Genomic DNA, 14266 nt, shown 5'->3' with positions numbered 1-14266 from the left:
TAAGGACTAGAAACCTGAACAGACCATGAGAAATTATGTTTTGCTTTAAAACAGCTTATCTCAGTAAATGTGCTCTCACGTGATGAAACAAACTGGCCCCCACCCCCGCAATATTTCTCATTGTTCAGGTTTCTAGTCCCTAAATGTATGGAATGCAGGAACTAGAAACCTGAGCAGACAATGTGAAATTCAGTACTAAACAACTTCCAGTACAAATCCCTGCTTATTTTTCATTCGTGGAGATCCGGGTTGCGGGGGGGGGGGGATGTGAGGGGTGCACAGAAGGGGGAAAGCGCATTTTGGGGGAGGAGCGAGCTTCACCTGTTGGAATTCCGAGAGCAATCCCATCAAGGCATTGCGCCTTCTCCCTCCCCGTCCTGAAGACCCTTTCTTCTCGGAAGCCCTCCTCGTTTGGAAGCGGTTAGTTTCCGTAGGAATCCGCGCCGCTCAGCCAAGCGCAACCCCCATCCCGAGCTGAGGATGCAGCGCCTTCCCTCCGAGGAACCGGCCATGTGGGCGGTGGGGGGGTGAACTATTGGGGGGGGGAGACCTGCCAGGACTCCCCCACATCCCTCCACCAGGCACCACCCCTATCCGGAATCGAGGCAGGAGGAGGAAAGCATAAAGCTTGTGTTTCTGACACACAGACCCCCGCTCCCTTTACGGAGGATGGGCACCGCACGCTCTAACCGCAACACACACACACAGCGGCCCACCCCCAATCCCAAACCGGAAATCGAACTCGCTCTGAATCAACTAGTCTGTCCCCAGCTCCCCCTCCCCCTCTGGTCCCCTCCCCCGCCACCACATCTGCCCCTGCATCCAGTCAAGGCACCTGCCGGCTCTCGCGCGCCCCATCGCTCTCGCGCGCCCCTCCCTTTCGACATCACTTCTTCACGGTCTCCATTGCGGACTTTTAGCCGGGAGGGGGCTTCCCCCCCCCATCACTGTCTATTTGCAAGGGACGCCTCTCCCCCCCACACACATTTTTCTCTCTAAGGACTCTGGCTGGCGTGTTGCTTTTTTTAAGGGAGGTAGCTCATCATCTCCCTAGATTTTATTTCCTTTTAAATCCGAACGCCGCTCCTCCTTTTCGACCAGCGCCGGTCTTCTTCTTCTTCTTCTTCTTCTTCTTCTTCTTCTTCTTCTTCTTCTTCTTCTTCTTCTTCTTCTTCTTCTTCTTCTTCTTCCTCCTCCTCCTCCTCCTCCTCCTCCTCCTCCTCAGAAAGGCTGGACAGAAGAACCAAGGTAAGATATTTGGAAAAGTGAGACTTCCACACCGGGGGCTGTGGTGGCTTCCGAGTGGGCTGTGTGTGTGCGCGCAGTCGGAATCGTTTTGCGGCTGGGGGGGAAGAGGGCGAGAGAGAAGGACTGTTTCCACGCCCTGTGGACGCCGCCGGAATGTTAAACGCGGTGCGTGTGCGAATGTGTGTGTGGGATTCGAATCCAGCTCTTGGCTCGGGGACAGCAGCGTCTCACTTCCTGGGCACTTGGAAGCCCAGCTGCGCGTTTGCGGGGAAGTGGGGACCAGCTGGAGACGGCGCCAGCCTCTGTCTGTCTGTGTAGGATGTGAGTAAATTTCCCTTAAGAAGAAGAAAAACTCGGTGGGAAGGGAACTAGTTTCGGGAAACGATGTGGAGGCGGCTTTCTCCCTCCCTCCCCCCAATCTCTGCCACCCGCTTCCCCCCCCCCTCTCTCTCTTTCTGCCACCCATTCTCTGTCTCTCTCACTCTCGCTCTACCATCCCCTTCTCTCACCCCGCCCCAGTCCCCCAGTTTGGGAAATATCGGTCGCGATGAACGAGGGGAATTGCACTTTGGGGGACTTAAGTCTGTCATAGAAGGCGTTCTTCCTCTACCACACGCGCAAGCAAACGCCTTCAAAGCAGATAGCAATTGACAACGTGCCTCCTCTGCTTGGGTGACTTGCTCCGTCCTCTGCCTGTCTGCGTGTGTGCAGCTTTAAAATCCAACCATTTGATCTCAGGGAAACACAACTTAATTTTTCCTCTCTCTCTCTCTGTCTCTCTCTCGGTCCCTCCCTCCCTCCCTCCGTCTCCTGGACTGGTCTCTCTCCCACCGCTGCCTCCACGCCGGAACGTCAGATGGTGAAATTTCCTCTTATAGGTTGAGCAAAGCATCTTGATTTGAGAGGGGGTTAAAAAAAATAAGAGAAGGATCCAACCCTTCGAATCCTGCGCCTGATTTGGACCCTACACACCACCACAAGGGAGAAGGAAGCTCTTCCTCCTCGCTGTGTCAGGAAGAAGGAAGGAGGGAGGGAAATCCCTTGGAAATAACGCGGGGGGAGACTGGGAATCGCTCTCTCGGCTTCTTCACTCTCCCTTGGAAGAGGAGAGCCCAGATGGGTCTGGGCAGGAAACCTGGGATTGCTTCCTCGTTTGGGGGCTCCAGAAAACCCCGTTCAGACCAAGGAAGTTGAATTGTGGTTGCCGCAGAGTTGTTAGAGGAGGAGGAGGAGGAGGAAGAAGAGGATTCTGGCTGGTGGGAATTAATAATTACAATCAAACCGGCAGATTTACGCTTTGGCTTCTCAGGATCAATTTCTTCCAACGTCACGACAGCAATCTTTTTTTTCTCCCTTGGACCAACTGGCTGTGGATTTTATATGTGCTTCCAAAGAGAGAGAAGAGAGAGAAGAGAGAAGTGGGGGAGGAAAGAAATCGAGCTCGGTGGCTATTTATTTCATTTCATTTTTTAAAGTATTCCTCTTCGTATTGATCCTATCGCTGGACCAGGCTCTCCAATGCCTTGGCACTGCCATGGGATGTGAAGATCTCTTAGCCTGGTTGTTTTGACCACCCCCTCCGATCCCCTCGCTTTGCCCTGTACTCCAAAGTCCACATATATGAGATGGAAAATCGAGGGCTTCTAGGCTCCCTTTGTTACCTGATGCTCAATGCCCCCTTGCTCTTCATGGTCCAGGGTAAGTCCCAAACTTCTCCCCCCACCCCCACCCCCGCGCTTGCTTTAATTTTGGTAGCAAAATCAAGGATCTGGTTCTCAGTCTGCAGCAAGTGTCTGTATTTTAACTGCCTTTCACTTCTGTTTCCATAATCTGTGCAGACAGCTGGCTATAGATGCAGAACTGATCTGATGTCTGGAAGCCAGGCAAATTGATATATGCACCATTATATATTTTTGTGTGTGAGAGAGAGAGATAGGTAGATGCTGCACTGTTTGAGTGGTTTGTGGGTTGCTTGTATCAGAAAGAGGCAAGTGAGCTCATGCCATTGGAAATGCAGGGGTCTGGGGAATGATGCTGAACAGAAGAAGAGGGTGCAGGCAAGAGAACACAGCCCGGGCTGCAGGACTGAGGGATGCCTGCACTCTTGCTGCAGAGGAGAAGCCAGAGCAAAAGGGGGGGTGAAAACAGTAGGGGTGGGTACCACCATGTCCCAGACACACAGCCCTTGAAATGTGGTGGTCCCTAGAAAGTGGAGAGGGTGGGGAAATGTGTCTCCCTGCAGGCTTTTGTTTTTGCTGGGGGGAAATTTATCCGGCAAACTTTTACATTCTCTCCTCTGACACTTGTCTGATATGGATGGGTGCCCAGACTGCAGTGATCACCAGGGGGTGCCAGAGGGTGGGGGTGGGGGGCATGGCAGCCATCCCTTGTCAACAAGCAAAGATGGGTGGAGAACCTTGCCCGTTGTGATACACCATAATTGGGGTCTGACAGATGAGTCCATTTCCGGGCACTTGAGGGGATAGATGGACTCGACAACATGACCTCTGGGTTCCCCCCTCCCGGTCCCTGCCACCCTTCAGTTCCATGTAGCGTGGGCGGCATCCATGGCATGTTGGCTAGTTCAGGAAAGCTGATAAAAGCCCCTCCTTCTGCAACGTTTTGCTGTGAATTTTGGACTCTTAGCAGAACAGCTCTGTTGTGTCTTTTTCCATCTCTCCCTGTTTGCCACCCTATCCTTCTCCCCCCTTTTTTATTTTTGGTCTCCAGCTACATTTACAGAAGTTCCTAAAGATGTGACTGTTAGAGAGGGGGATGATATTGAGATGCCTTGTGCTTTCCGGGCCAGCGGATCCACCTCTTACTCCTTGGAAATCCAATGGTGGTATCTTAAGGAACCAGCACGAGAGCTTGCTCACGAATTAGCCATCAGTGGCCCCGGCAGCAGAACCAAGGTAATAAATCCTCACAAATAGAGATATATATCCACCCATGCATAGACCATTAATTAGCAAGGTTTGATCCAGACCACGGGAGGTAGGAACAGAAACCCAATACATGGGTTTTTTGAAAGAAAGAAAGAAAGAAAGAAAGAAAGAAAGAAAGGAAGGAAGGAAGGAAGGAAGGAAGGAAGGAAGGAAGGAAGGAAGGAAGGAAGGAAGAAGGAAAGAAAGAAAGAAAGAAAGAAAGAAAGGCGGTCCGGCAACATGCATCAAGAAAGCGGTATTTCTGGGGTTGCTTCTGCTTATCTCCATCTCTGCCGCACGTAACAGAGTGGATTCAGACAAATAAGTGGGGCATGCAGTCCACTAGGGGTGTAACATTTGCCACAGAGGGGGCACTTGCAGGGACATTCAGGAATGTGATGGATCCATGGCTGGTTCACAGATGGGACTTGGTGGCTTCAGAATCAAGGGGACATAGGGAGATAGGATGCTGCCTTTTACAGAGTGAAACCATTGTTTCATCAAGCTCAGTACTGTCTACACTGATGGGAGCAGCTCTGCAGGGTTCCTCCACAGCCCTAAACTGGAGATGCCAGGGATCAAACCTCAGACCTTCTGCTTGCAAATCAAATTTTCCACCACTGAGCTACAGGCCTTCCCCTTCAAGCGGTGGCGAGCCTATGTGAGCAATGACCAACGATCAGAGCTCACTTGTGGAGCTCACATGTCGCCACACATCCAGGGTGCAGGATTCTTCAGCACATCCAGCCACTCTGCTGCGAGTTCTCCAATGACAAGGAGTCAAGAGGTGTACGTGCATGTGTGAACAGGCCTTCAGTGGTGCATTTCCAATGCACCACCCCTAGGTTCATCAGTTTATATATATATTTAAAAAATGGTTGCAGGGTGAGCCACAACCTTTGCATTTTGATGATGATGCATCATAGCAGCCACATAGGGAGTCAGAACTCAAAAGCAAGAATCAGCCCATGAGGACATCAACTGGTTGTCTGAATGGGAGGCGAGATGGACTGACAGCAGAAAGTAGCAGAGCATTTTTGGTTCAGAGCAGGTGGGGAACAGGTGGGGAACTTGAGCATGTTTCCTGGGCTGGTGATAATTACAGTAGTTATCTGCAACATGACAAATGTTGCTGAAGGGTATTTATGATGTACAGTTAAGATTAGATGACAAGGACTCTCTCGGCACAGGGAAACGGACACACAAAATGCAAGCTACCTTCATGGGGTGGATGTTTATAAGTCCCCATATCAGCGCTTTCTGAGGCCCACTGAATCAAGTTGTAAATCTGCCCTTGATGAAAGGTGGGGAAGGATATGGGTAGAATTATTATTATTATTATTATTATTATTATTATTAGTTGTTGTTGTTGTTGTTGTGAATGGTAATTGTTGGTGGACTTCCCTTTCATTCTTGGCTTAGAGATGAATGCTTGGACTATAAGCCAGTGCAGTGTAGTGGTTAGAGTGTCAGACTAGGACCTGGAAGACCAGGGTACAAATCCCTACTCGGCCATGAAGCTCCCTGGGTGACCTTGGGCCTGTCACTCAATCACAGATGTAGCCAACCTCACAAGGTTGTTGTGAGGATAAAAATGGGATGGGGGGGACGATGGACACTGCTTTGAGCTCCTCAGAGGAAAGGTGGGATATCAATGCTATACTTAAAATATCGCAATGTGGCCTGGGTGCTGCTGTGCTGCTGTGCCTCTGCTTACCCAGCTATCCTTCCACCCTTTGTGCCACCTTTGACCTTCCCTCTCTCCTCGCTTATATGGACACCAGTGAAGGTTGTTCCATGGGACATTGCCTTCAGCTGGTTCTCATCTGCCTGCCTTCTTACTTGCACAAAAGTTCCAGTAGGTGGCAATGACGGTCACCCTTGTTTCAGTGTTGCCCTGGAAGGACCTGAAGGCAGGCAGGGAGGGTGGGAACAAAGCTGGAATTAGTTGGCTCTGCCTGTCATTGGCTCTGGAGCCACCTACTGTTGGTCTCCCTGCCGTCCACCCCACCAGTCCCAATGAGCACCAGCAACCACTGATCATAATCATAGGAAGAGCCCATGATGGTCAAACAATGCAGGAAACTTTTGCCCAACATGGGGCTCCAACCCTCAGATTAAGAGTCTCATGCTCTACTGGCTGAGCTATCACCTGATGAGCACTCAGAGTTAAGAGGTAGGAGGCTGATCTACATTAGAAAATGCAGAGTTCATAAGGGGTGCATTGAGTAATTGTGGTGAACTAGACATGGACTGGGAAGACGCAGATGTGAAGTTCTCCTTGGGCAAGCTGCTAAATCTCAGTCTTACTGAACAGCTGCCTTCCCCAACCTAGTGCCCTCCAGATCTCTTGCACTACCACTCCCATCAGCCCCAGCCAGCATGGCCAATGGGCAGGGATGATGGGAGATGTAGTTTAATGACATCTGCCTCACAGGATTGTTGAGAGGACAAAATGTGAGGATGGCTAGGTAAGCTACCCCAAGACTATGGAGAAATGAAAATGCCATTAATTTAATAGGACTGGGGCCTGATTATGTTAATTTCAGTTCATTAATTGCATGGGAATTAATTTGTTAAATTTGCATATCAGGAGAAAAGCAATTGTTCTGAAGGAGAAAGGGGGCTTGCTTTGTTTTCAAGTGATGTACGACTCTCCTTGCAGACGACTTTATCTTAGAAGATGCGTCCTCCTCTCATATACAGGAGGGAATGCCTCTTTTAAGGTAGCCCTTGCCACCTGTAATTTGTATAAGTATTTGTGCTGAAAACTTTTAAATAAAAAAATTAAGTAGGGACCTGGTTGATTAAGGCACCACTTTTTTATGGCAAAATTCATGAATCTCTGCTGAGAATGAATTTCTATTGCGTTCCCATGTAATTGTGCATAGGACTGCAGTCTAAGTTACCCCTCAAAAATTTAACAGTTATTGATTAAATGTTGCAGTCCTTGGAAAATTATTCTTATTATTCATTCTAGTAAGAGTAGAGCTAGTAACAGAATTACTACTGATTTGCCTTTTTCTTTGGTAATCAGATGCATATAAGATTTGCCAGTCACTGCTAAATCCATAACCTGCTTTACTTAATGGCGAGATAAACGGATCACACCAAACAATTAAATATGAACAGACAGGATTCTGCTGAAACACTGGTGAATGGTATACCACTTTTTTTGGGGGGGGGTGTACATCTAAGATGATGCCAGTGTAATGCATGAATATGCCTCACATGCTTGCAGAATAGGTGCATTATCTAGGTTCACTTGTGAAAAAATACAGGTTTAGCTATGGCTCTCTGTTGAGGGCATCCAATTTTGTCTCCACGGTCATGTGTGAAACACCCCTTATTCCACCGGCACTTGGTGCCCATCTGGACTGGTGGGGCAGAAAGCAGGGAGCTCAACAGTAGGTGGCGCCAGAGCCAATGACAGGGAAAGCTGACTAATTCTGGTTTTGTCCCCATCCTTCCACCCCAATGAGACTTAGGAAGGAGGACGCTGGTGGGCAGGGCCACCTCCTGACTGGATGTAAGCAAGCAGCCAGGCGGCTGGCAGAGGACAGGCTAAGGCTGGTGGTGCTGTTCCTCATTCTCCCCAATGGACCAGCCTCCACTGCCTTATTCTCATCACAGACTCACTGCTCTACTGCTGTCAAGTGAACATTCCATTTCCTTCTATCCAACAGCCAAGTAAACAAATCTAGGAGGTGGGTTGTTTGGCACAGGGAACTTTTTCTCTGCCGATGATTCATAGTTGTTAGCTTTTTTCTTTCTTCTTCCAATCCTCCTCCGGTGGGATGTGACCTGTGCATATGTCCACCCCCCCTGGAGAAGCTGCGGGATAACTCTGCGGCGGAATGATTTATCTTTGCTCTGACTCGTAATAATTAAAATGTAGAAGAGAACCTGGGTTGGGGGATGTTCCATGGCTAAAGCCCACACCAACATCGGCTAAAACTGTGCAACCCACTTACTGGGGCTTCAGCTGGGGAATTGGTACTAGCAAAAATACCCGTAAGTTATGAGTGCACGCCTGCGTGTGCACAAGTGCACACTCAGTTGGAGAGAAGGCTTGTATACAGCAGGGAAGAGCATAAGGTGGCTCTCTGAATGGAGACAAATTGCACTCCCGCATGTTGATCCTGTTGGCCAAGGGCAAGGCATCCACTGTAGGGGTGCAGAGCATGCCTTACCTCCACTACAACTCTGAATCCTTGTAGGAATAAATGGCGCACGTTCACTTAAAAAGGAGAACAGAAAGGGACCACTCGGAATAACCATTGGAGTGGAAATGAACCTACTCCCCTGCAAAGGAAGGTTGCAGTGTTTGGGATTTTTTTTTTAGTTTAGGGAAAAGGCAAGGAAGAGGTGACATGATGGCAGTTCATAAAATTAGGCATGGCATGGAGAAAGTGAATGGGATAGGTTTCTCCTCCTGCTTCACCCAGTGCCTAGTTAAACTATGGAACTCACTCCCACAAGAGGCAGTGATGGCCACCACCTTGAATGGCTTTGAAAGAAGATTGGACACATTCAAGGAAGAGAGCTATCTGTGGCTACTAGACACAGTAGGCAGTAACCTTTCTGAATAACAGTTGCTGGAAGCCACAGAAGGGGTTAGAGCTCTTCTGCTCAGGTCCTGCTTCCAGGTTTTCCACAGGCATTTGGTTGGCCACAGCAAGGCCAGGATTCTAAACTAGATATGCCATTGGCCTCTTTCAGCAGGTTCTTCTTAAGTTTTTAGGGAGGGTGTTGCACTGCTCCCAGGGACTTGCATAAGGAAGACATGCAGCCTCCTTCCAGCTGCATCCCAAATTGCAACCATTCCCTATGAAACCTAGCTGGAGCCGCTGATAACCAAGCCTGTTCTCATTTGTGAAGCCCCATGTAGCCATCTGCATAGCTCCGCCCTGGGTTCTGTTCCTTTGTCACAGTAAAGTCTGGCAGATTATTGGCTTTTACATGCGATCAAGGCGACCTGCAACGAAATGTTGCAGTGGAGAGCCCTATCAATCAAAATTCCAGGCACTCTATTCCACAGAAATACACACAATTCACCAGCACCACCAATAAGTCAACCAGCATTTCATGGCCAGTGACCATGTTTCATAGACACATAGAATGGCAGAGTTGGAAGGGACACTAAGGGTTTGGTCTCATGTTTGGTGTCTCCACTGCCCTGAAGGTATTTTCATTTCTGGAAGGGTTTCCTCAAATCTTCTGAAGCCTCCCTCTTGTGCTTGGATGGTGCTATTTTAGGCACAAAAAGAACAGCACTCACCACTGGAACATCGGAAATAGATGTAATGATAGAACCAGAGGCAGGAGCTGTAAAACAGTGTTTCTTGTTAGAGTGTCCTTTCCAGGTCACAAAGCTATTGCTGAAAATCTGCTTCTTTTGAATGTATAGCATGCCAGCTCTGCTCAAATGGAGTTGCAAAACATGCACTCGCCCAGCGATATTGGCTGGGGTGGCAACGGAGAGGAAAATATATAGATGAGCTTTACATGTTGCCTTTAGCCTTTTAATAAAAGTCAAAGACAAACTGGACAATACGTGGGAGATCTGAGACAGGGCTCCATCCACCCCATCTCATTTTCTTCTAAAAAAACCACAACAACATGGGGAAGGGACTGCTTGGATTGCTGGTCCCATCTTCAATCTAACTATCACCACCATCATTATATCCTGCTCTTCCACCCCAAGGACACATCCGCTAAAAAGCAATAAAAACAAAAAGATGTTTTAAACATGTAAAAAAAAAACAACTCTAAAAGCAAATTGAAACATCAAAAAAATTCTAAAACAATAATATACTTTCACAGCTAGTAATTCTAAGGTCGCCATGAATAGCATCCTTTTGCCATCAAATGCCTGGGTGAAAATAGTTATGTTTGTAAATTCCTCCTGAAAGTTAATAATGGGAGAGACAGATATACCTCACCAGGCAGGGCATTCCAGAAACAGGGAACTACCACTGAGAAGGTCCTGTTGTGGGTCAATGCCAACGGGCACCACTGCTAAGGGCCTCCTTTGTCAACCGTTGAGCCTGAGATGTTTGATAGCTTTTTTTACCTGCAGCGTTGATCCACATTGCACCTTAAGTTTAAAGCAACGTCATACCACTTTAAACTGCCATGGCTTCCTCCAAGGAATCCTGGGGACTGTGGTTCATTAAGGACACTGAAAGTTGTTAGAAAACCCCTCACAGAGCTGCAATTCCCAGCACCCTTAACAAACGTCACTTCTTAGGATCCTTTGCAGGGAGCCACAGCTGTTAAAGTAGCATAGAAGGGCCTTAAATGGATGGTGTAAATGAAGAGGCCCAGCTGAAGTATCCTATTTCTAACAATGGCAGAGCTGTTTGCAAACTGCACTCTAGGCAGTGGCGTAGCGTGGGGGTGCAGGGGGGGCTGGCCGCACCGGGCGCAACATCGGGGGGGCGCTCGCACTCACAGCTCTCTGCCCCTACCTGGCTCACTCACTCTCTCTCACTGCAGTGCTGGCTGTGCGAATCTGATCCGAGCTGCTGGGTCGCCGCCCACTGTGGAGGGGGTGGGTGCCAGGTGTGTGGTGCAGAGAGAGAGCGAGGGACTATCTGGGGGAGGGACAGTGCAGCGGCCGCCCAGCGCAGCGCTGAGCGCAGGAGAGAACCACACCAGACCAGACCAGGCAGCAGCAAGAAGAAGCTGGCAGCGGCGGCAGGTTAGGGGTTAGGGGGCGCAAATTACTTGCCTTGCCCCGGGTTAGGAGGCGCAAATTACTTGCCTTGCCCCGGGTGCTGACAACCCACGCTACGCCGCTGACTCTAGGTGCCATGTTAAAAACCTATTTCTTCAAATACCACGTGGAAGATGGAGCAAGCTTGTTTTCTGCTGCTCCAGAGGGTAGGACCCTAACCAGTAGATTCAAGCTACAAGAAATGAGATTCCGACTAAACATTAGGAAGAACTTCCTGATGGTATGAGCTGCTCAACAGTTGAACAGATGACCTCTGAAAGTGGTGAACTCTTCTTTAGTGGAGGTTTTTAAGCAGAGGTTGGATGGTCATCTGTCAGGGTTTCTTTAGCTGTGATTCTTCTCTTGCAGGAGATTGGATGAGATGACTCTTTGGGTCCCTTCCAACTCTACAATTCTGTGATTCAATATGCTACCATATTGGGTTCTTGTAATCCATCAGCTACAGCATTCTATGATCCCCTGTTGTAGAGCTAGGCTTGACAAGGTGATTTTCTCAGCATGGCAATCTGCCCTGATCAGAACATTTCTCCATGTTCCCCTTCCATCAGTAGTGCAGTGGGCAGCTGCCAGGAGATGGACTTTTCAGTGGTGGCTTTGAAATGTCTTCCCCAGAAAACCTCACCTAGCACCCACTCTGATGCCTCTCCAGTGCCAGGCAAAGACTTAAAAAAAAATCCTATGCCTTTTTAGCTTTTTAACATCAATTGAGGTTTTATTTTGATGTTGCTTTTATAAGTCGCTGCTTATTTTAATATCAATCCTAACCCCACTCCCGTAGGAATAGGAATTACTTCTGAGTAGATTTGATTAAGACTGTTAATATGACATTGTCAGATACCTTTACCATGCATTTGAAGGTCAGGATAATGGATAATAATGGATAATAAGTAACAAGAAAGACTTGTGTGGAAATACAATGGATCAAAACCCACTACCTCAGGCCAGTTCACCAAGTTCCCTTTCTTGCTTCTGCCATTGCTATTCCGCGTTACAAGGATGCCTTTGGAATTGCAGCTGCTTGTGATATATGTCAGTTAACCGACTTGTGGCCATCCCTGCCCTCAAATGCTGTTATCAAATAGCAAAATGTGAGAACTGTTTTACTACCACCCAGTCAACCCGATTGTCTTTCACCCAAACCACATACGCAGTAAGTTAAGAAGCAATTGAGTGTATCCCCAATCCAGGAAAGGTGGTCTGCCATTAACCCTGTTTGAGGAAGAGAACTGTCTGCTTAATGGGTGCATGTGAGGTGGGGAGGGGGAGGGAGAATGGTGCGAGAGAAATATTGTTCTGATGCATCCATTCTCCCTGTTTAATTTCTCCCTCTTTTCTTTTTCAGGTAACAAATAAGGATGCAACAAAGATCAGTGTAAGTGTGTCTCAGTACATTCTGCTTTTCTGTAGGCATCTAGCTGGAGTAGGGGTAGCAGTAGGCACAGCCTGAGCACATAGGAAAAACAAGTCCCTGTCGATTCCAGCTTAAAGAATCTCAGGGAGCAGGGATTGGAGGAGCCCTCCTGTTCCTGAGTCCTTGGAGAGGGGCCTCACAAAGATGGGGCCTTGATTCGTCGTGGTATGCAGCCAAATTCTTGGATGTCCTCCTTGCCCACATCATGTCAACCCTCCAGAGCAGGGATGGGGAAACCTGTCACCCTATTTGGACTACAATGCCCATCATTCCCAGCCAGCACCACCCATGTTTTAAAAAATGATGGGAGTTGTGGTCCAACAACATCTGAAGGGCCACAGGTCTGTCCCCCCACTGCACTGGATTATGGTAGGGAACATCCCCAGCCCTATGTGGAGATGCCAGGGACTGAACCTGGGACATCAACAGGGAGGACAGATGTTCTACCACTGAGCTATATCCCTTTCCATGAAAGGAATGCAACAAGGGAGCTTTTCGCATGGCAGAACTTGCAAACATATACAGTGGTGCCTCGCAAGACGAAAAGAATCCATTCTGTGATTCTCTTCGTCTAGCGGTTTTTTCGTCTTGCGAAGCAAGCCCATTGACGGATTAGCGGATTAGCGGATTAGCGCTATTAGCGCTATTAGCGGCTTTTAGCAGCTTATCGGCTTATCGGATCAGCTGATAAGCGGCTTAGCGGCTTAGAAAAAAGGGGGGAAAGGGGAAAAAACGCAGGAACTCGCAAGACATTTTCGTCTTGCGAAGCAAGCCCATAGGAGATTCGTTTTGCGAAGCACCTCCAAAACGGAAAACTCTTTCGTCTAGCGAGTTTTCCGTCTTGCGAGGCATTCGTCTTGCGGGGCACCACTGTAAACCCCCCGACTGCAGTGTCACAGTCTAGGACAGTGGCTCTCAAACTTTTTTCTCTGGGCCACACTTTCAGAATGAAAATTTGCCGGTGCCACACCAACCTGTTTAATTGATAAGAGATGTATTGGAAAACACAACTAGGATTGTCCTCAGTATCATTCGATGCTCCTTCTCTCATCTTGAAAATATATCTACCCATATTCTGGAGAGAAAAACCATTATACTACATTACACTACACTGAAATGTTTGCCTTGAAACTTCCTTCCATATTTGCCATCCTCTCCTGCCACATCAGTGTGGCATGCTTCATATACCCTTCAAGAATCACTGGTCTAGGAGCTTTGCCACTTCCTTTGCCTAAATATGTACTCAGAACTTAATTCCAAGTATATATCTGCACTGTAGTCAATATTCTTACTTCCCCCATCCCAAAGAACCCAGGGTCTGTGGAAGGGAGAGTCATTAATAGATTATGCCCTGCCCCATCACCAAGCTACAGTTCCCAGAATTCATCAGAGGTTGTGACTGTTAAATTGGCACAAGAGACCAAAATTAAGTTTTCTATCTTCATACATCACACATTGTGACATCTTGCAGAAGTCGTTTCACCCCTACCCAAATGAGGTGACGCACACACTTTCCCACCTGCTACATTGATTTTTGTTTTTAGATTATTTGGACTGATTGCATCTTAAGCTTTGGAGGCAAAGCCATCCTGGCCTGCCTCTATGAAATTTGTTTATTGCAAACGGGAGGTTGCCTTAGATCTGGAGCACCCACCTGTAATTGGTTTCTCTACAATCTGTTTGCTGGTGTGTGGAACGTAGATCAATAGGAAACGGAATCTTTGGGGTTTCTTTGAGGAAGCACTTTGGAGCTGAGCTTTATTTAAATAAGGGTCAAGCTCAGGGATCCCTGATGATAACAGGCATGTTGGCAATCCTACTATTATTTCTGGTGACAAAAAAGGAATAATTAAAATATAGAAAACAGAACAATAGGAGTGTGTGTGTGTGTGTGTGTGTGTGTGTGTGAGAGAGAGAGAGAGAGAGAGAGAGAGAGAG

General features: G+C 48.0%; 1 protein-coding gene across 2 annotated transcripts in view; it reads left to right on the top strand.

Moving 5' to 3' along the window:
* Positions 1-812: 812 nt before the first annotated feature.
* VSTM2B (V-set and transmembrane domain containing 2B) overlaps positions 813-14266 on the top strand; it is a 39096-nt gene continuing 25642 nt past the window's right edge. The window contains exons 1-4 of one of the 2 annotated variants that reach the window (XM_083513818.1): positions 813-1248; positions 2105-2946; positions 3979-4163; positions 12260-12289. In XM_083513818.1, coding sequence (XP_083369944.1) covers positions 2874-2946; positions 3979-4163; positions 12260-12289 — 288 coding nt within the window. In that variant the 5' untranslated portion in view covers positions 813-1248; positions 2105-2873. Of the gene's footprint in view, positions 1249-1361; positions 1570-2104; positions 2947-3978; positions 4164-12259; positions 12290-14266 lie in introns of those variants that run through there. The other variant, XM_083513817.1, reaches the window with a different exon arrangement.

Source organism: Podarcis liolepis (genome assembly GCF_965112155.1).
Source record: "Podarcis liolepis genome assembly, chromosome: 7".
In the NCBI taxonomy this organism is placed as follows: Eukaryota; Metazoa; Chordata; class Lepidosauria; order Squamata; family Lacertidae; genus Podarcis; species Podarcis liolepis.
The sequence above is the reverse complement of the archived record's forward strand: the minus strand, read 5'-3'. Positions and strand labels throughout refer to the sequence as shown.